This window comes from Melanerpes formicivorus, unplaced genomic scaffold, assembly GCF_026170545.1.
Source record: "Melanerpes formicivorus ecotype bairdi unplaced genomic scaffold, bMelFor1.0.p_v2 SCAF_142, whole genome shotgun sequence".
Taxonomy (NCBI): Eukaryota; Metazoa; Chordata; class Aves; order Piciformes; family Picidae; genus Melanerpes; species Melanerpes formicivorus.
The window spans coordinates 311400-333321 of record NW_027142494.1 but is presented as its reverse complement, the minus strand read 5'-3'; the positions used below and the strand labels follow the sequence as shown (position 1 = coordinate 333321).

The window sequence follows — 21922 nt, the reverse complement described above, 5'->3', positions numbered from 1 at the left end:
TTTTAAAAATAAAAATAACAATAAAAATAAAAATTATAAAAATGTAAAATTAAAATTAGATTTAAAAAATAAAATAAAATAACAAAAACAAAACAAAATTTAAAAAGAAATAAATTGATTAAATAAAAAGATAAAAAAATTTAGAAATTCGTTAATTTTTTTGTTAAATTGCAATAAAAATATTACATTTTTTAAAAAAATAGATTAAATAAAACAAACATACAAAAATTAAAATAATATTTAAAAAATATAAGATAAAAATATTTGTTAAAATATTAAAATTAAGAAGAAATACTAAAAGACATTTAAAAAATAAATTAAATTAAAAAATTTAAAATAATAAAATTCAAAAAGAAAAAAATAGTTAAAAACATGTCAAGGAAAAAAAGTAACAAAAAAAAGAAGAGGATACATATTGTATAGCTAAGGGGGTTTAGTGATAGCAGCCAGAGATAACTAACTGCATGTCAGCTGCAATCATCGCAATAAACAAGGGCAGAAGAATCAAGAATACGAAGGAACAGCATTTCCCATGCAGCCGAACATCCATCACAATAACTGTTAGGATAATCTGAGGTCAAAAGCATCAGTCAGAAAAATGTACCAAAAAAACCAGACATCTGAATTAGGACTGAACATTATGGTGGTTTGATTGTTGTGTGATTAGAGGAAATGTTCACATGGATTTATTTGTCACCTCACCGGTTTGCCATAACCTTAGATAGTTAAAGGGAAAGTCAAAATTAATTGTAACACAACATACATTTTCATCTTAGGTGACAAACAACAATGGTGCTGGAGATGCTCTGCTCCATGCCCTGCCCTGCTACCCAGCTCACACTGCCAGCTCTGTAGTTTCCTGGATCCTCCTTTCTTCCTTTCTTGGAGCTGGGTGTCACATTTGCTCCTCTCCAATGCCCTGGGACCTCCCCAGTGAGCCAGGACTCCTGGTCAATAATGGATAGCGGCTTGGCCACAGACATGTTCAAGTCCCTTCCTCATCCTCACAGCCTCTGTTGGACTCTCTCCAGCAGATCTCTGTCTCTCTTGACCTGGAGAGCCCCAAACTGCAGGGATCCAGTTTGGACAGGAAGGGCCCAGTCTGTGCTGGGAGAGGATTAGGGTTTCAGAGTGTCCTGGTATAAGGCCCAGTGTTACTGGGAGAGGCCATGGGGTCAGCTTTTACAGGGAGGTGTCCAAGACTTTACTAGGATGCACCAGGGGCTCCTGTTAGTACTGGGAGGGAGCCCAGTCTGTACTGGGAGTGGGACAGGGGTGCAAGTTAGTAGTGGGAGAGAGCCAAGTCTGAACTGGGAGGGGCAAAAGCAAAGCAGTTTGTGTTGGCACATGGCCCAGTCTAGACTGAGAGGCGACCATGAGATCTGATTTCTACAAGAAGAGGTTGCAGAGTGAACTGGGATGGGTCCAGTTTGTGCTGGGAGAGAGCACAGTGTGTGCTGAGAGGAGGTCTGTGGATGCATTCTGCACTGGGGGGGAGTTCAGTCTGTCCTGCACCCATTTTGCACTGGGAGAGATCCAGGTGGTGCTGAGAGGGGGTGAGGGGATCCAGTTGTACTTCATTGAGGCCCAATCTGTACTGGGATCATAGAATGGTTTAGGTTGAAATGGACCTCCAAAAGTCATCCAGTCCAACCTCCTGCAGTCAGCAAAGGACATCCTCAACTAGATCAGGTTGCCCATAGTCCTGTCCAGCCTGACTTTGAATATCTGCAGAGAAAGAGCTGCAACCACCTCCTTGGGCAACCTGTTGCTGTGTTCCACCACCCTCATGATAAAAAACTTCACACCCAATCTAAATCTGCTCTGCTTTATTTTGATGCCATTGCCTCTGTCCCTGTCCCTGCAGGCATTTGCTGCAGGACCCTGCTCTTGCTCTTGGTGAACCTCATGAGGGTCACCTGGGCACCACCTCTCCAGCTTGTCCAGGGCCCTCTGGATGCCATCCTGTCCATCTGGCATATCAACAGCAGCACTCAGCTTGGTGCCATCTGCACACTTGCTGATGGTGTCTCCATCCCTCTGTCTATAGCACTGATAAAAATATCAGCAGCACAGGATGGGATGAGTGGAATCAGTTTGTACTGGGACAGGGCTGGGACTGAACTTGGTGATGCTAATGGGAGCCAGTTTGAAATAGGAGATGGCCCAGCCTGGACTCTGGTGTGATTAGGGTATGGAGTTGTGACTGTGACAAAGTCCTGTCTGTACTGGGAGTGCATAAGGGGATTAAGGTTTTAGTGAGACAAAGCCCAAAGAACATTTGGAGGGATGAAAGGGATCCTGTTTGGACTGGGACGGGGCCCAGACTGTACTGGGAGGGCATGAGGGTGTGCAGTTTGTACTGGGATGGATACAATTGGTACTGGGAATGGAGCCAGGGGATACATTCTGTTCTGGGATGGGACCCAGACTATAGAGGAAGAAGACAATATGATCCAGCCTGTATTGGCATGAGGCCAGATCTCTACTGGGAGGGGTGAAAGGAACCATGTTTAGACTGAGTCTATACTAGAAAGGGCTCAAGGTATCCAGTTTGAACTCTGAGTAGGAGCAATCTGTAATGGGAGAGGCTTGGGGTATGAAGGCATGAGGAGACCTCCTGTTCTGATGGCAGTGCTGTTCAGGAGCACAACTCTGTCCCACAAGCAGCCCTGGCCTGTACGTGCCTGCCGTCCCAGCACTACCACACAGCAGCACAGTGCCCAAGCTGCCAGAGCACTCAGGCCTTGTCCCAGCACAGAGGCTCAGCAGGAGAGAGTGGAAGGGCAGAAAGGGCAGCTGAGGACAGCCCAAGCTCTGGGGCTCCCTGGCACTGCTGCTGTGCTGGGAGTCTGCCCCTTCACCTCTGCACACAGGCACTGCCCTGCAGCTCCACAGAAGCCTTGGAGGAAGGAGGTCAGATAAACAACTCCCTGCGGGTCCTTTATTGTGTTGAACACCCATGGAGCACAGCTCCTCATGCCTGCAGCCTCCAGACAGGACAACACTGAACCAGAAATTGTCTGAAGAAAGACATTTGTGTGGGAAAAACATTCTTACAAGGAGACCAGCAGCAGCAGCAGCCAGAACTCAAGCAGCCAGGCTGGGACTGCACAGAGTGACATCAGAACTGCTCTGCAGCACAAGACAAAGACTTTATTGCTTCTGAGAGCATCCAGGGATCAGCTGGCTCAGGGCAGCCTGGAGCTCCTGGTTCCTCAGGCTGTAGATGAGAGGGTTCACTGCTGGAGGCACCACTGAGTATAGAACTGACACCACCAGGTCCAGGGATGGGTAGGAGATTGAGGAGGGCTTCAGGTAGGCAAAGAAGGAAGTGCTGAGAAAGAAGGAGACCACAGCTAGGTGAGGGAGGCAGGTGGAAAAGGCTTTGTGGCGTCCCTGCTGAGAGGGGATCCTCAGCACTGCCCTGAAGATCTGCACATAGGACACCACCATGAACACAAAACAACCAAACGATAAACAGGCACTGACCACAATTAGCCAAAGTTCCCTGAGGTAGGATGTGGAGCAGGAGAGCTTGAGGATCTGGGGGATTTCACAGAAGAACTGATCCAGAGCATTGCCCTGGCAGAGGGGCAGGGAAAATGTATTGGCTGTGTGCAGCAGAGCAAAGAGAAAGCCACAGGCCCAGGCAGTTGCTGCCATGTGAACACAAACTCTGCTGCCCAGAAGGATCTCATAGTGCAGGGGTCTGCAGATGGCAACGTAGCGATCGTAGGACATGATGGTGAGGAGCGACACCTCTGCAAACATGAAAAAGGGAAACAGAAAGACCTGGACAACACATCCTGTGTAATAGATGTCCCTGGTGTCCCTCAGGTAATTGGCCATGGATTTTGGCACAGTGATGGAGGTGGTACCCAGGTCAAGGAGGGCAAGGTTGAGGAGGAAGAAGTACATGGGGGTGTGGAGGTGGTGGTGCCAGGCTATGGTGGTGATGATGAGGCCATTGCCCAGCAGGGCAGCCAGGTAGATGGCCAGGAAGAGGCAGAAGTGCAGGAGCTGCATCTGCCTTGTGCCTGGGAATGGCAGGAGGAGGAAGTGGGTGATGGAGCTGCTGTTGGCCATCTGCTGCCTCTGGCCATGGAGACCTGTCCAAGGAGGGAAAGGCAGTGACAAGTTAGGGCACACTTCTCTCAGCCACATCATAACCTCCCTCCCTGAGCTGCATGAGGAATGGATCAGCTCAGTCCCATCACTACCAACCCATGGCAGAGTTCATCACAGCTTCATATGCAGGAGGGACCCTGCAGAAAGGAACCAACAACCCAATCCCAGAGAACAAGAGTCCCATGGAGAGGTGGAGAAACAAGGAACAGGCCTACAGTGCTGAAGAGACAGTGAAGGGAAGAGAGAAAGGCAGAGGGGCTGGGGGTGAAGAGTTCTCCTTACCCAGCTATGCTCACTGCTCCTCACAGGATGGAACTGAAGGGCTTTGGTCCTTCTTCTGTGTGCACTCTCCAGAAGCCTTCAGGTGACCATCAGCTGCTGAGATAGAGATGCCTCCAGGAGCTACAGCTGCAGTGTCCTGCACCCACAGCCTCACTGTGTCAGTGACTGCAGTGACTTCTCCTCCAGTGAGCTCTCAGTCATACTCCCAGTCCTGGCCACCTTGAAGCTCTCTCTGCCTTCCTCATCTCCCTGAGATCCTCTGGCAGTGTCCTCAGCCCTGCTGTGCTGTTCTGCTCCTGGCCAGAGCTGTCTCCTGCAGTGCTGCCTGCTTGCCAGCAGTTCCTTCCAGCCCAGGAGTCCAGCCCAATAGGGCAGCAAATGATCAGCCCAAGGTGTTTTAATGACTTTTCTGGTGTCTTTTGGTGCCCTGTAACCCTCAGGGATTGAGAAGAAGCTGATGAAACCTCTCCAGAAGTCAAAGTCAGATTCAAACTCTGAAGTTTATTCTACTGTTAATGGGTCCCAGGGAAGCATACTGGGAAAGGGTCCCCAGGGTCTGGTTAGAGCAGAAGGAGACAGTGGATGCAAGGGAAGCTTCACTGGAGGCACTGAAGCAACTCCAGGCTGTGGTGAGAGCAGAGAACTGAGGCAGTGCTGACAGGTCAGGACAAGCAGCTCAAGGTGGCTCTGCTGCTGAGGAAACCTGGAGGGGTTTCATTGATCCAAAGGGCCAAGCCCTGACCCCCAGCCTCTGGCAAGGCAGATCCTATCCCTAACCTGTGGCTCAGGGCTCTGATTCACCCTGTGAAATCATTTTTATCAGATGCTTTGTGCAATAAAATCCTCTCCAATTATCTGCAGAAACCTTGGCAATAATTAGAGGTTCAGCAGTATTTAATGAGCCCCATGGAGTATTTGGGGCTGATTACATCATCCTTAGGCACTGCCAGGAGACTCTGCCAAGGTACTGCCAAGAAGCCTCTCAAGAAGTCCAAGTCAGAAGAAAACTCCAAAGTACCTTGAAGCACTGATTGGCCTCCCTGAGGCTTGTTACTGACAAAGGCTCCCCAGGGACTCGTTAGAGCAGCTTGTTAGAGGCCATGATTGCAGGGAGACAAAGGCAAAGTGCAGGGGAGAAAAACTTGCCTTTGATCTAGGAAGCAGAAAGGCCAAGCCCTGACCACTGCCCTTGGACTAGAAGAACCTCAAAGCCTCAAAGCCAAGTTTCCCCTCACAGGCCTTGGTGGCAGAGGCAACTGCCAGAGCCAAGGGGACAAAGACCTTGGTCCTGTTGGGCCTCTCAGCCTTGCCAGAGCCCTTGGCCATCCCTACTGCAGCCTGTCCTGCATTGTCGCATGCCTGCAGCTCTTTCCCTTCAGGCTGGTGACACCAATCTTGCTTCCCCATCCAGCTCTCCCCCTGCCATTTCCATCCCTTCCCTGAGCTGTCTCAGCTCTCCCTGCCATTTTCTTATATCTCTGGATGGCCTCATGCGTAGCAGCTCTGCCCTTTGAGGAACATTTCTTTGGCCTCATCTCCACTCTGAACCTTCCAAGTTGTGCTTTGTGAAGGTTTGGGAAAAGTCTGAGCACAACTGGTGACTAAACCAATGTCTTGTGACAAAACCAAAAGATTCCAAAACAGGCAGTGAAAGGTGAGGAGAACTTCTCCTGGCTAGCTGATGGAAGGGAAAACTCAAGGTTCTCCAAACCAACAACAGGAAGAAGTGACTCAGAGAACTGGAAAAACTCGACAGCTAAGGCTGTGCAGTGTTGGTGGCCAAGAAAAAGGATGACACCAAGATGTGCTCAAGCACCAGCCCTCAGCAGAGGCCACTTGATTAATGCACATCATGGCTTATATCTTTTCCTTTCTGTGTCCATGTGCCCTTTGTCCTTAAGTGATTGGTTTAGGCTTGGTGTCCAGGCACCTCGCTCCCCCTTTTGGTAGCCTGGGAAGGTCTCTCTGTTTCTTCCTTTGCTGTTCACAGATCTTCCCTGGAGTTGTTTACATTCCTGATTCAAGGGCAGAGCTCTGCTTAGTTCAAGGTTAAAGCTGCCCATGGCCACCTGCCACAGCAACAGCAGCTCGATTTTGCAGCCTGGCAGGGCTGACACTGTCCTCATCAGTGGCTCATTCAAGCAAGACTTGTGATGTTTCCTTGTCTTGTTTTGCAACCCAAGATGCCAGTTCCCTTAGCTGAGCTGGTGCTTTGCTGTAGCAATTTGAAGCAAGATTATCCTGGCTGCTATGTGTTCAGCTTTGTTCTTCATACCTCCATGATCATCTCATTCAGCTGTTAGGCTAAGCCTGCATGGCTTTAAGGCAAAGGGAGTGTGGTTAAAGATCATAGTACTAGATCAGCTCCAGATCTATGCTGCAGGTACACACAGCTTTCTGCTTGGAAAGTCCCTGAAATATCTAATTCTTGAGGCTCTAATGGGGCCAAGAGCAAATTATCATCCCACATGTCCTGATGCTCAAAACACCTTACTGGTGTGTTACAATTGAATTTTGACAGGCATTTAAACTCCAGGTTTGATTTACTGCATGCAGCAGTGCTGCCCAAATGTTTTGCTATCCCATGGAGTTAGTTGATGTGGGCTGAGAGCATTGTTTCCATTGATCATGCTCTTCAGTAGGCCAAACACAACATGCAGAGACCTGCTGGACCCTGGCACCTGTGGAAACACAAGCATAGCCATGGCCCCAGGTCACAAGATCCCAGGGGCCTTCCCAGTCAAGTGTCTGTAAATTGCAGACCCACACTGGGGCCTTTTCTGCCAAAGGATTGCTCACAGACTGCAATGACAAGAAATGAGTTACTATGGCAGGGTTCATACCACTCAGAGAGATGGTTAAATAATTCAGGGTGTAGGCAGCTTTCCATAGCCTGCTGTGTGGTGCCTCCCCCAACATTCCCTGTGGTGGTGAGAGAAAGTTCAGTTCTCCCCCCCACAAAGAAACCATGGCTAACTCAGTCAGAGAAGCAAAAATGAATATAAGCTGTATTTACAATCAGGATGAGATGCAGTGAATATATATGCAATATAGAGTATTTACAATATATACAGAAATATACAGCAAAGAACATAACAGAGAAAACCTTTCCCTCCTCCAATGAGGAGGGTCTCCCCAACTATCCTCCCTTCTACCCATTCCTCCCTTTTGTCCCAGAAAGGGTTAGAGAGAGAAAAGGTAATTATTAAGGAGGAAATTCTGTTAGCTCAAAGTGTATGCAAGAATTAGTTTCTTATCTGGTTAGTTGAAGGTCAGCACCTGCCAGCACAGACAGGACACAGCTGTTCAGAATGACTCCAGGTAAAAGTTTTTGGTAACAGTTTTATTGGAACTAAAAGATCATAAAAATGTAATAAAAGGCAATAAAAGGCAAGCAAAGCAGCGCACTGGGCTGGAGAGGGGACAAAACTCCACCTCCACAGCAGCCTTACAATAGCTTTCTTCATCTTACATAGTTACATCATCTACATAAGCAAACTTATGCTAAATGGAAGGCAGGCATATGATAATGAGTCTTAGGATAGGTGGTCAAATCCCTTCAAGGGTCAAAGCATCCACTTTCACGCATGCTCAGCTGTGCAGGCTTCTTATCTGAAGAAAACAAATTCCTAGTTCTGAAAGTTTATCTTTAAGACAGCTCCTTCTCAGCTGTGATGTCTCCAATTAACCAGACACCATCCTTGCAAGTCTGCAAGATATGTTTCTTTCCCTTTACTCTTGTCGTGGGTTTGAGAGGAAGGCTTAGCCTTCTTCCCCCCACAAGAAGAAAGAGAAATAAACAAAACCACAGCTAGCCACAGCTGGAGGAGCAAAAAGGAAATGCTGTATTTAGAAGCAGTATTAGAGAATGCAGGGTATATATATACAATTTACAGTATTTACAATATATACACAGAAATATACAGCAAAGTAATACAGGAACAAAATTCCCCTTCCCCTGCTGGAGGAGGGTTCCCCACCTGTACCCCCTTCTCTCCCCGTTTTCCCCAGAGAGGGTTAGAAAGAGAGGAAAGGAGCAGTTGTTAATTAAAAGCAGTTATAAATTAGAGCAAAATGTTAGTAGGTTTGCAGGCCTCACGCTTATCAGTCCAAGGTCAGTCTGGCAGAGAGCCTAGAAGCTGGAAAGGAGGAGGGCAGAATCGAAACTGAGGAAAGTCTCAGTCGTACTCAAAACTTAAAGTTGCTTTCTACCAATGGAATAGAATAGAATAGAATAAACCAGGTTGGAAGAGACCTTCAAGATCACCATGTCCAACCTATCATCCAACACCACCTAATCAACTAACCCATGCAACCAAGCACCCTGTCAAGTCTCCTCCTGAACACCTCCAGTGATGGTGATTCCACCACCTGCAATCTACCAATGAAATTCGTTTAGACCTGTCCTTTGTTTATAAAACATTCAGCCATGGTGTCTCTTTCTTAAAGGCACAGCCTCAAACTGTCACAACTCTCAAAACAGGCCTCCCAAGATCCTGACCCTTAATCCCAGTGCACTCTAAGTGTTATAATTTTAACATAAATCACCAGTATATTCATCACACACTTCATGCAGAATCTGCTTGGTTCCCATATCTCACTGATCATAGAATGGGCTGGGCTGGAAGGGACCTCCAAAGGTTTTCTTGTCCAACCTTCCCAGGGACAGCCTCAACTAGATCAGGTTACCCAGAGCCCTGTCAAGCCTCACCTTGAAGATCTCCAGGGATGGGAAACCAACCCCCTCCCTGGGCAACCTGTTCCAGTGTTCCACTACCCCCATGGTGCAGAACTTGTGCTGGCTCCTCCTTCCTGCACAATCCTGCTTTGTTCCCATCTCTCACTCATGTCTATGGATGTCCTTCCTCTCTGATCCATGGAAACACAACAGCTTGTGTTCAGTGCTGTGCCCACTCCTCCTTCTGAGGCAAAGACCATGCCTGGAGCCATTTCCTCCTGAGCAGTTATTTCCGCAACCTGTTTCCCTCCTCCCTGGGAAGCTGATCCTGCACCTGCAGTCCTATTCCAGAGGACTGGGAGAGCAGAGATCTTCACCATGGCCTTTTCTGCTTCACTTTCTCCTGAGCAAGGCAGAAACCATCAGGCCAAGCTGTGCCAAGCAGAGGCCCTTTCCTTTGCAGCATTGTTTGATTTGTGCCATCTCATATCTCCTTGGACCCAACTTTGAGTCTCTCACTGATCAGCCACAGTTGTATTTGGGAGCACTGCCCCAGGGGCACAGATTCCTGACCAGCTGAGGGGTAATCTTTTCCTGCCTTTTCTACCACATCATCAATACTTTCCCTTTCCTCCTGGTGCTGCCCACCCTGTGTGTTTGTTCCTTATTATTGGATGGTGACAGCCTGGATGGATGCACAGCCTGAGTGTTTTTCCCACAGCGGTGCCTTGACTTCAGGCAGTCAACGTTTGCTAATCAGTTAGGTTGCATCTCTGGACACATTTGGAATGTCTCTTCTTTGGATCAGGAGCCTCTTCCATCCCCATCCTGTGCTTCTAATTCTGGATTATCCTTAAGGGAAGTGTTCATCCACAAGCTCAACAGGAGCCACCAGTGTGCACTTGCAGCCCAGAGAGCCAATTGTATCCTGGGCTGCAGCAAGAGAAAGGTGGCCAGCAGGGCCAGGGAGGTGATTCTCCCACTCTGCTCCACCCTGATGAGACCACACCTGGAGCTCTGTGTCCAGTTCTGGAGCATCTGTTACAAGAAGGATCTGTAGGGGCTGGAAGGTGTCCAGAGAAGGGCCATGAGGATAAGCAGAGATCTGGAGCTGCTCTGCTATGAGGACAGACTGAGAGAATTGGGGCTGTTCAGTCTGGAGAAGAGAAGCCTCCAAGGAGTCCTTCTTGTGGCCTTCCAGTATCTGAAAGAGACTACAAGAAGGCTGGGGAGGGACTTTTTAGGGTGTTGGGTAGGGATAGGACTGGGGGGAAATGGAGCAAAACTAGAAGTGGGGAGATTCAGATTGGATGTTAGGAAGAAATTCTTCCCCATGAGGGTGGAAAGACACTGGAACAGGTTGCCCAGGGAGGTGGTGGAAGTCTCATCCCTGAAGGGTTTTGATGCCAGGCTGGATGTGGCTGTGAGCAACCTGCTCTGGTGTGAGGTGTCCCTGCCCATGGCAGGGGGCTTGGAGCTGGATGATCCTTGAGGTCTCTTCCAACCCTGACAATTCTGTGATTCTCAGTATGTCCAAGAGGTACTATCAGGTATTGGAATTCCAGTGAATGCCCTCCCCCCTCCAGCCCTTCCTTAGGGTTCTCAGGGCAGTTGGTGCACCCCCAGCAGTTGCTCTCATCAGCTCTCTGTGTTGTGTTCTGTGTCCATCCAGAATGGACATTTGCTACCAAGGGCTTTCTTTCTAGATTCAGGTGATGAGATTTTCAGTTCCCTTTCTCCTTCTCTTCAGTCTGGTGTTCCTTCTCCTGCACTAGTGCCTGCTGGGACAGGATCCATGTGATTAAGAGGAACCCAGTGGCAATTTCTGGGAAGCCTCAGATTCACTAGAGGTGATCTGCCCCATTCAATGTCCAGAGCAATGTGAACCCCACAGCACTCAAGGGAACAAACAGTTAGAGAGCAGCCCCATGGAGGACCTGGGAGTTCTGGTGGACAGCAAGTTCTGCATGGGACAGCAATGTGCCCGGGGGACCAAGAAGGCCAATGGGATGCTGGGGTGCATTTGGAAGAATGTGGCCAGCAGATCCAAGGAGGTTCTCCTCCCCCTCTGCTCTGCCCTGGTGAGGCCCCACCTGGAATATTGCATCCAGTTGTGGGCTCCCCAGTTCCAGAGGGACAGGGATCTGCTGCAGATGCTGTGGGGATGCTGAAGGGACTGCAGCACTGCCTGATGAGGAGAGGCTGAGAGGCCTGGGGCTGTTTAGTCTGGAAAGGAAAAGGCTGAGAGGGCATCTGATCAATGTCAATAAATATCCAAGGGCTGGGGGTCAGAAAGGAAGGGACAGGGACAGCCTCTGCTCACTTGTGCCCTGGGATAGGACAAGGGGCAATGGATGGAAACTGCAGCACAGGAAGTTCCACTTCAACAGCAGGAAGAACTTCTTTACTCTAAGGGCAACAGAGCCCTGGAACAGGCTGCCCAGAGAGGTTGTGGAGTCTCCTTCTCTGGAGACTTGCCAGCCCTGTCTGGATGTGTTCCTGTGAGACCTGCACTGGATTCTATGGTCCTGTTCTGGCAGGGGGACTCCAGAGGTCCCTTCCAACCCCTAACCCTGTGAGTTGTCACAGGGCTCTGAATCCAAAGAAGATCCCAGTAGGAAATACCAAGGCTCCAGCTACAAATCATGAAGTCTGTCTGAGATTCATCTTCAAGGATCCTTCTGAAGTCACCTTCCACTGCCCCTTTGGGCTCTTCTGGGCTCTCAGATGATGCATCCATGTGGCAAGTCCAGCTGCCTTCAAAGCAGTCTAAGTTGTTCACAGAAGCTGAGAGGCTCTTTCCATTTCACTTAGAGGGGCTCCTGATTGTCATGGGTTGAGTTGACTCTGCTGCTGTTATACAGACCATGCTGCAGCCATGCCAGCCTCAGAAATGAAAGTGCTGGCTGGAGCAAAGGATGATGGGGCTTCAAGTTCAGGTTGCAGCATGGGAGGCTCCCTGTTCCAGTTGCTGCTTCTGGGTTCTGGGATTTTTTGGGTGTTGGCTGCTCTGCTGGGATGGCAGTGGGACAGGGAGGGGTAGGGGAGCAGCTCCCTGGTTTGGGCTTTTGCCTTGCTTGCTGCTGCTTGCTGCTGCTTTCCACTGTGCCTTTTCTGCACACAGGCTGAGGTCACTGTACTTTTGCATTCTGATGATCTGATTTGCTCAGGAAACTCTTCTCTCATTTGTTTCTGTATCAACACAAAGAGGTTTTGTGTGGTGTTCTTTCCCCCTCAGTTCTGTGTTGGAGGAGGCAGAGAGGTTTTAGTAAGCTGCTGGTTCAGCTGAAGCCATTACATTCCTTTTCTGGAGCCCAACATGGGGCAGGAAAGCAGCTGCCTTAATGAGGACAGATTTTGGCAGGATTGAGATAACAAAAAGAGATAAGAAGAGGATTCAGTTAAGGTTTGAGACTTGTCAAGAGAGTTTGACAGAAGTTTTGTTACCTGTGGTGTGTTCACTACGTTGATGGATTTGCTTTCGGGGGGCTTATGAGCTGCAGTCCTGTTTGTGCTGCTGATGGTGCTGAGTGTTAGCTTAGGGCAGTGACTCAGAGCTGTGCTGCCCACTGCCGGGCAGCTTACTCAGATTTCATCCAGAGCAACACAGGACACTCCCAAGGAAACCACTGTGAGATCTGCCCAGATGCTGGGTACTGAGGAGTGGCAGGGGGTGGGGGAGGGAAGGGGCAAATTCTTAGACTGGTGGTCACCTCTGGTGCTTTGGAATTTCAGCCCTGAGCAAGTGCAAAATCCTCCCCAGCTGGGGAAAGGTTTGGGAAAAGTCTGTTGTCAGCCTGGGAGTTCCTGAGAGACAGAAATCACTGCAATGTGCTTGGGCCTGGCCCACGCCTCTCGAGCCCTTCTCATCTCTGTGCAGAGGGCTCAGGGGCAAGAGAAGGTCTCAGGACCTACAGACAGTGCCACAGGCACGGCAGCTGTGTCAGAGAAGCAGCCTGTGCCAGGATCAGCTGCCCCTTGTAGTGAATGGTGCTTATGACCAGGATTGTGCCCCAAATATTACCAGAACATGCTTCTGTGTGTGTGACTCAAACCCCCTTTGTCCCCCCTCTCTTCTGCAGTCAGTGGGTGTGGACCTTGGCACCACTGAGTCCAGGTCAACAATCTGCCTGGGCATGTTTTCACCCCTGTGGTAAACAAGGCCCAGGCTACATGTTTGTTTACCCTGTTTACAGCGTGTGCTTATGGTTATTTGGCAGAGTATCAGTTGATTGGTTAATTATTGTGTTAGCAGTGGATGCTGACTGGAGCAGTATTCTTTGGGGGAAATGGTAAATAGGAGTTGTTTGGTAAACAAGTGCCCCCCACGCTGGTGTCCGTGCCTATGCCTGCGTGCGTCTCTGTGCCACTACGGTCCACCTCGCCCGGGACTTGAAGCAGCTCCAGAAGGCCTCGCTGCACATTGCCACTGTTGCCCGGCTGGGGGCAGTGCCGTGGAGCGTGGGGTCAACTGCCGCATGAGCCATCGCCACGGGAGGAAACCATGGCAGCCCCTGTGCACCACCGGTCCTGAAGCGCTACAGCCCCCAGAGCGGGGAACCTTTGCCAGGTGCTGCACTTCGTGGAGCCAGCAGCAAAAGCCTCTGAAGCTTCCCCTGGGAGGCTCCAGGACCTTTGTGCTCTGGGAGAAGCAGCAACCCCGCGGCACAGCCATGCGGTCGGCGCCGTTCTCTAGTTCCTCATGAGGGCACAGCCGTGCCGCGCTGTCAGGACTCTAAACACATCAGCAAGGAAAGATTTCATGAGGTTCTCAGCTCGTGAGGAAGCCAAACCTTTGCTTTATAGAATTTGGGTTCAGGTAGTGCTGAAACTGGCCTGGGTTGAGGGTTTGCCGGTCACCGACCAACCCCTCCCCCACTGCTTTTCCAATCAGTTTCAACTCTAAATTCTAGAACTCATTTGGTTCCTCTGAAGTGCCCAGGCACAAACGTTCTGCAGAGGTGGTTCCACCAACCTAATACTGCTGCCTGTGAATAGAAACTAAATCCCCTGCTGCATAGTTTGTATATCAATAGACTACCAATATATCTATTCATTGATATCCTTGCTGCTCATTCCCCAGGGCACATCTACAACACTCCTGTAGGGAAAAAGAAGCCTACAAGGAAAGCAGCTGATCCTGCAAAGGACCAGGAGGGATCAGGGTTCCCATGGGAACAAGAGAGAGAGCCAAGGTTGCTGGCTTGGTTCTTATCTCTGGCCTTGGAAGATGACCAAGGACAAACAGTGGATGAAAGAAGCAGCAGGCCCCAGCAAGGCAAAGGAAATCTCTACTCCTCTGTCCAGGCCTGTGTCTCAGCTGTGAAGAAACTGTCCCAGGATTTCCATCAGCTCCAGAAGAAGTTTTTGTTCCCCACCTGTACAGTCCTGTGTTTCAGCCATGAGAAGCAGCTGCTCCCCTGTCCAAGGGAGAGAATCTGGGAGGCACACAGCACAGCACACCCTCTGCTTTACTTGTGTGACCATGGGGAGGACGTGAGGAAGTGGAAAGGAAAACCCAATCCAGTCCTGGTTGCAGGAGTCTGTGACTTACAGGGGAATTGTTCCCCCAGAGATGCTGCCTCAGTTTCCAGTGGGAAATGACCTAAGAAGAGCAGGGAAGCTGAAACTGCTTCTGATCCTCCTGAAGGGACTCCCAAAGCATCTTCACAAGATGCAAGGGACCCAAGGCAGAATTAGAGGGGCTCTGCCTCCAACCAGATGGAAGGGAGAGACAAATTGGTTTGTTGGACTGTACAGAACCAATGGCCTGGCAAGTTGAACCCATGAGAGGATAAAGCTTTAGTAGATACAGGTGCCCAGAGTGCTCTGACACCATCAAACTATGAGGGGTGGAACCCGCCTGTGTTTCTGGTGTGGCAGGAGGATCCCCACACTTGGATGTGTTGGAAACTGAGTACTGGGATGCAAGCCACAGTTTGCTTTCACTTGGAGGCATGGAAGGAGTCACTGGACTCGATTGCCCCAGAGGTGGAAGCACAGCCCCAGCATTTGCAGCATTTGGACTGGGCATGGACTGATCCAGACTGTGCTGGAACAGAGTGGAGCTGCAGAGCACCTGCAGTGAGCAGCCCTCTGGGTACTGCAAAGCAACCTCCTGTGGAGTGAGAATGGACAGTGCCTGAGGTGTGCTGCTGATTGCTGCTGGGCATGGTGCAGGTGGCACAGAATGAGGGCTTAGGAATATCAAAGATTAAGCTGGAAATTTGCTGCCATTACTCCACACCATCCTGCCTCATGCCACCTTCACAGGGACAGAGCTGGCTGGAACACAGTACTACAGGGCCTGAAGTTCAAATGGCAACTTGAGAGGCTTCCTGTTCTAGTTGCTGCTATTGGGTTCTGGCTCTCAGGTGCTGGCTCTTTGCTGAGGAGGAGGGCTGTAGGGGTTGAACTCCTGGCTGCTGCTGCTCACTGCTGTGCTTCTTTCTGCAAACAGCCTCAGGTCAGTGTGCATTATGGGATCTCCTTTGGATTCAACTCTTTTGTTCTTATCTCAAGTCCTTATCTCAACCCAGAGTGTTTTTTGGTTCCTGTGTGTGTTATTTTTCCCTCACTTCTGTTTTGGGGGGGAACAGGCAGCTTAACCTCTTCTCAGCTCTTCAACCTCTTCCAGCCCCAGAGTGGAAAGCCAACAGAAGCTTTCTGAGTTCTTCCAAAGATCTCCATCAGCTTCCCCCTACACCCTCCAAAGATCCCAAGAGTCAGTCCTAGGACCATCCAAATCCCAAACACCTAAGATCACCTGAAAGCCCCTGCAGAATGCCTCTGAGATGCCCCTCAAGACTCCTCTGAGAACCTCATTTCCCCTCCCTGAACTGGGCACACAGTTCCACCCCATCCCTTGGGAGCAAATGCAACCAAAATTTGAGCATCTGAAATAAAAGCAAACAGACAGGATTTGGGTAACTTTTGGGTTTTATTGACACAATTGGTCAAAGGACAGAGGATTTCTTCCCCCAGGGAGACACAAAGCATAAGAGAAGAACCAGACAGACCCTGGCAAAGCCCTGCCCAGCTCCACTGGGAGCTCCAGCTGTGCCGACTCAGCACTGTAATTGTTCTCATTAGCAATAATTGGTGTTCAGAAGGGCAGGAGGTGTTTGTTGCTGATGATGTCCCCAGTCACTGAGAAGTGCAGAGGGAAAAGGGATGATTTTGGTGCTGGAAAGGCCCTCTCAGAAGGGTCACGATTACCCAACAGATTCTAGGTGGGTTTATGCCTCCCCTCCAGTGCAGGCTGCTCTCTGGTGTGGATGTAGCGGTGCTTGTTGTGAGAGCCCTTCTGGGTGAAGCGCTAACTGCAATCAGAACAAGTGAATGCCCTCTCACCAGTGTGGGTGCGGCGGTGAGTAATGAGGGTGCCCCACTGGCTGAAGCTCTCGCCATAATCAGCACAAGTGTAGGGCTTCTCACCAGTGTGGGTGCGGCGATGAGCAATGAAATCGCGGCTGTGGCTGAAGCGCTTGCCACAGTCAGCACAGGTGAAAGACTTCTCACCGGTGTGGGTGCGGTGGTGCTCAATGAGAGAGCTCCTATGTCTGAAGGTCTGGCCACAGTCAGCACAGCTGAAAGACTTCTCGCCAGTGTGCACACGACGGTGCCCTCTCAGGGATCCCTTCCAGGTGAAGCTCTTTCCACAGTCGGCACAGCTGTACAGCTTCTCACCGCTGTGGATAAGCTGGTGCTGAATGAATGCAGTACTCGTGGTAAAGCTCTTGCTGCACTCAGCACAGGGGAACAGATGCTCTCCAGTGTGGATACGGCAAGGGATGCTGAGAGTGGAGCTGTGTTTGAAGCTCTTGCCGCAGTCCCTGCAGCTGAATGCCTTCTCCCTGGTGTGGGTGAGGTGGTGTTGCCGAAGAGTAGAGATCTGCCTGAACCGCTTCCCACAGCTGTCACAAGAGAAGGGCTTTTCTCCAGTGTGGGTGCGGCGGTGCTGGGTGAGCTTGCCGCGCTGGGTGAAGCTCTGACCGCAGTCACCACGTGTGACCGGTTTCTTTCCGGTGTGGGTGCGGCGGTGCTGGCTGAGCTCAGAGTTCCGGCGGAAGCTCTTCCCACTGTCACCACAAACGCAGGGCCGGGAGCCAGGTTGTGGCCAGAGGTGCTTCACTAGCTCTGAGCCATCTGGGAAGTTCTGCCCACACTCAAGGCACTGATTCAGCTCTTTGGGTGACACTGAGGGACCTGCTCTGGCTTCATCCTCCTCCATACATTCCTCCCCCTCATCCTGGTCACCTTCATCATCATCATTATCCTCCTCTTCATAGCTGTCATTTTCAGCATCATCCTCCATCTTGTCCTCTTTTTCCTCCCCATCCTCCTCTACTTTGGGACAGCACATTGGCTTCTCCAACTTGATCTCTGGGTGCTGCTTCTCCTCCCAGCTCTTGTCTGGGTCCTTCTGTGAGGCCATGCTGTGGCAGGAAGGGGTCACAGCTTTGCAATAGGGAAGAAGCACCTGAGCCCAGGACCTCAAACCCTCTGATCCTGCCTGGGTCATGACACTCCCTGACTCCCAACACCCAGCTAGAGGAGAGAATGCAGAGGGGACCTCAAACCTTCAGTTTCTGCCACAGTGTGGGCACAGACCTCCAATACCTGTGCTGAGACCCCAGGTTCCTGTGATCAGTGCCCTGAGGTTCCCTGGGGCTTACAAGTGGTCCCACTCTCCTCGAGCCTGGTGGCATTGGCAGGGTGTTTCCTGGCCCGATCTCTCCTGGCTCAGGCAATGGAGGCAGCAGCACTGACCCACAAAGACCAAACCACCTCCAACCTTCTCCCACCACCCACCACGTCTGAACCCCTAACATCATCTCCTGCCACACAAATGACCCCCACAAGCCTGTGTAGTTCCTAAACTCCAACACCTGATGTGCCTCAGAACCCCTGGAGGGGTGAAATGTGGTGGGCAGGAGGAGGCGGAAGAGGCTGGGAGGTGCCCCGGGACTCTAGGATTCTGGGGGCTGGGGTCCTGCTGTTGCCCCACTCTGGGTTTCTTATCTGCAGGGCTGCTCCAAGGGACAGATCTGTAAACTCTGCTTTTCCACAGCACACAGGGGCAGGGATGATGGAGAGAGAGGGACACAACTCCTGCCACAGAGAAGCAAAGGTCTCAGAGAGCACTGACCTGCAAGGGATGGCTCAGCACTGCCCAGGACCAGGCAGCACAGCTCAGCCTTGCTGGGGGCAGCTCCCAAGCCCAGCAGCACAGCCACAGCACACAGCCAGGGCTGATCAAGATGGGAGGCCTCAACAAGTGCAGACTCAGCTCCTTGCCCAGCACACAGCCCCCAGTACACAGCTGCAGGCCAGCACCACAACACAGCTGCCTCCACACAGCCTCTCCCAGGCCTTGCCTAAAGCTTTCTCCCACTGCCTGCCCAGGCCTCTGCTGCCTGCAACTGCCTTTGACAGCAGATCTTGCTCTGGACCCAGCTCTTCTCCCTGGCTCTGCCCCCACCCCACACACTCTGTGCTCAGCTCTGCCCTGCACACACCTCTCTGCTGGCCACTCCCCAACTGAAGACCACAGCAGCCCTCAGGACACAGACAAAGGGAGCTTCATGATCTCTGCAGATGCAGCAAAGGGGGAAGGGACTTGGGCAGCTTCTTGCTAAACCTCTTCAGCCCTCACTGGGATGCTGGAGGAGTCTCTGGCTCCTGCCCAAACCTCACACCTCCAGCACCCTTCACACACCTGCAGCCCAAAGAGACTCACTGGAAAGAGTTTGCCTTCCTTCTCTCCCTGACCATTTCTCTCAGCTTGCTCTTTGCAGTTCCCTGGAGCTGCCACTCCACATCCCCAAGAGAAAATGAGGTTTGGTGGGAGGGCACAGTGCCCATGGGCTGCTGTTCATCTCCCAGATGACACAGGCAGAGCTGCAGCACAATTCACTCCTTTCACCTCCTCAAATGCTGCCAGATTCTGCCATTTCCTGCACACACATTTGCCACCTGGGCCCTGCATCCTCTCCCCTTTTTTGGGGGACAAGGCCTAATTCCTGCCTGAGCATTCTCAGGCCTTTCCCTCATTCCCAGCTCATCCATGTCCCTACTGCCTTGGCTGTCCCATGGCCCTGTGTCCCCCACTTCCACTGCCACTGCAGCTGGAAGGATGGAGTGGGAAATGCTGTGGCTGAAGAAGCATCTAAGGAACTGGGCTGGAAGCAGCAGCACAAGAATGGAAGGGGCCTGAGACTAAAGGCTGGGATCAGCTGGAGGGCTGAAAGAAGAGTACCAAGCCAAGGGGGGGTTACAGATGAGGACTGGGGAGGGACCCTGCAGCCACCTCAGGCAGCAACTGATGAGAGCAAGTGGGACAGAGAGGGAGTGAGACCTCAGGTGACTCCTGCCATGGGAGATGGCTGGGCTGTGTGGCTAGGAGCCCTGAGTGCCTGCTTGGGCTGTGCTGGATGTCAGGAGGGGTCAGGGGACTGTCCTGAGCCAGGCAGGGTTTGGAGCTTGGAGCTTCTGGGGTCAGCTGCTGCCAGCACCATTGGAGGCAGGAGCCAGGCAGAGCCACACAGCTGTTGAACTAAGCCCTCCCACCCCCTGCAGCCTTCACCCTCCATCTCTCCATCCATTGCTCCATCTCCACTCACTTGCTGCCCTCTCAGAGTCCACAGGACCCCACCAAGTCCCCAGGGCTGATCTGCACATCCATCAGGGCCCAACAGAAGCCCCTGGACATGAGATGATGGAGGAGAATCCCTGTGGTGGGTGGAAGGCACTGAGATGTCTTACACCAGAGAGTAGAGACCTCCAGAAGGGACAGCAGAGTCCAGAGGGACACCACAAAGTGTCATTTATCTTAGTTCATTCCCACAAGGCCTGCACCCACGCTCTACAAAGGAATAGCACAGAATCTCCAACCTTCTTTGCCGTTCCTCTCTGCTCCCAGCAACATCTTCTGGGATATCTCTCTGCAAAGGAGCTTTGAGGCCTTGGCAGTGCTGCCAACTGAGGCCTGGAGCTCCCTGGCTCACCTGGGAGCTGCCTACCAGAATCTGCAACTGCATATCTTGGGTATGGAGGGAGGAGGGGCAGAGAGGCATGGGGGAGGGGGAAGGCATTTGGGGCCTGGGCTTCTGGCCTGCTTTGGTGCAGCTCTGGAGGAAACTTTGGCCTAGGGAGGTTGCTTGGCTCCCGTGGCCCAGGCGCACTATGGATTGTTGTGGATTGGATGCTTTGCACTGTAGGATGCAGCTCTTAACAGCACAGCCATGGAAACTGCCCAATTCTATCCAACCCTCTGGCCACAGCTTGGCATCAACTCCTTTCACAAGGCTCAAAGAGAGCCTCTCTGGCTCCTGCAACCTAAGGCAATACCCTGCAGAACAAGGTGGAGGAGCTCAAGGGGACAAGCTGCAGAGGGGGCCCAGGGCAACCTCCTGAGCTTCAACAAGAGCAAGGGCAGGGTCCTGCCCCTGGCCTGGGACAGTCCTCACAATCAGGACAGGCTGGGGGAGGAGGGGATAGGAAGCAGCCCTGCAGAAAACCACTGGGGGGTGCTGCTGGACAAGAAGCTGGACAGGAACAGACAGGGGGAGCCTGCAGCCCACAAGGCCAAGGGCAGCCTGGGCTGCACCAAAAGCAGCATGGCCACAGATGGACAGAGGCCATCCTGGCACTTGGCTCTGCTCTGATGAGACTTCACGTGCAGCACTGCAGCCAGCTCTGGAGCCCTCAACACAGGAAGGACATGGACCTGATGGAGAGGGCCCAGAGGAGGGACACAAAAATGATCAGGGGCTTGGAGCAGCTCTGCTACCAGGACAGGCTGAGGGAGCTGGGGGTGATCAGCCTGGAGAGGAGAATAGAAGACTCTGGGGAGACCTAAGAGTGACCTTCTGGTACCTGAAGGGGACTACAAGAAGGCTGCAGAGGGACTCTTTGAAGCCATTGCCTCTGGTCCTGTCCCTGCAGGCTTTGCAAACTAGAGCAGAGCAGATTGAGATTGGAGGTGAGGAACAAGTTCTGCACCAGGAGGCTGCTGGAACACTGCAACAGGTTGCCCAGGGAGGGGCTTGAGGTCCCAGTCCTGCAGATGTTCAAGGTGAGGCTGGACAGGGCTCTGGGCAACCTGAGCTAGTGCAGGATGTCCCTGCTGACTGCAGAGGGGCTTGGACTGCATCACCTTTGCTGCTCCCTGACAACCCAAACCACTCTAGGATTCTAGGAGTCTAAGGGCAGCCTCCAGGGAGAGCAGGAAAAAGATGAGGCAGAGGAGGACAAGGAAGAGGACAAGGAGGAGGAGAACCAAAATCCCTTCCCAACTCCTCCAAACCTCTGCCAAATTCCTGGAAAGCTCTTCCAGCTCTGCAGAGTTCATTCTGAAGAGAGCTGAGGGAGTTGCTAGGCTCAGGGATGTCTTGCACACTCTGCACAAATGCTCCAGAAGCTTTCCAAGTGCCCTCAAAACCAGCAGCACAGCTCTGCTGCCACACAATGCCAGGCTGCAAGGGACCCCAAGGCTCAGCTGCTCCAACCTTGCCAGCTGACACTGCACTGGAAAGGAGCTGGCCCAGCCCCCTGCCAAGCTGAGCCTTCCAACTCTGCCCTGCAGGGCAATCCACCACTGCCCTGGGGAGAGGATTCCAATGGCTGACTGGCAGGGAAAAGCTTTTGCCTCTGCAGGGCACTGCTCCACTTCAGCTCAACTCTTGCAGCAGCTCTTTGAGATCTTGTCACCGGCTGAGGCTGTCCCCTTAAGAAAGGGAATATGGTGGACGGAAGTTGGTAAACGGAAAGAATAATCTAAACTAATTTCATTGGAAGAGTGGGAGGAAGCACCTTCTGAACTGGGAG

At 51.6% G+C, this 21922-nt stretch overlaps 2 protein-coding genes across 2 annotated transcripts in view; one reads left to right on the top strand and one right to left on the bottom strand.

The window, feature by feature from the left end:
• Window positions 1–21922, top strand: part of LOC137456875 (zinc finger protein 184-like) — a 102106-nt gene that overhangs the window by 18455 nt on the left and 61729 nt on the right. The window lies entirely within an intron of this gene.
• LOC137456884 (olfactory receptor 14A16-like) lies at window positions 3157–4089 on the bottom strand. The gene has a single exon (XM_068168574.1). It carries the CDS (start codon window positions 4087–4089, stop codon window positions 3157–3159), a length of 933 nt encoding a protein of 310 aa, XP_068024675.1.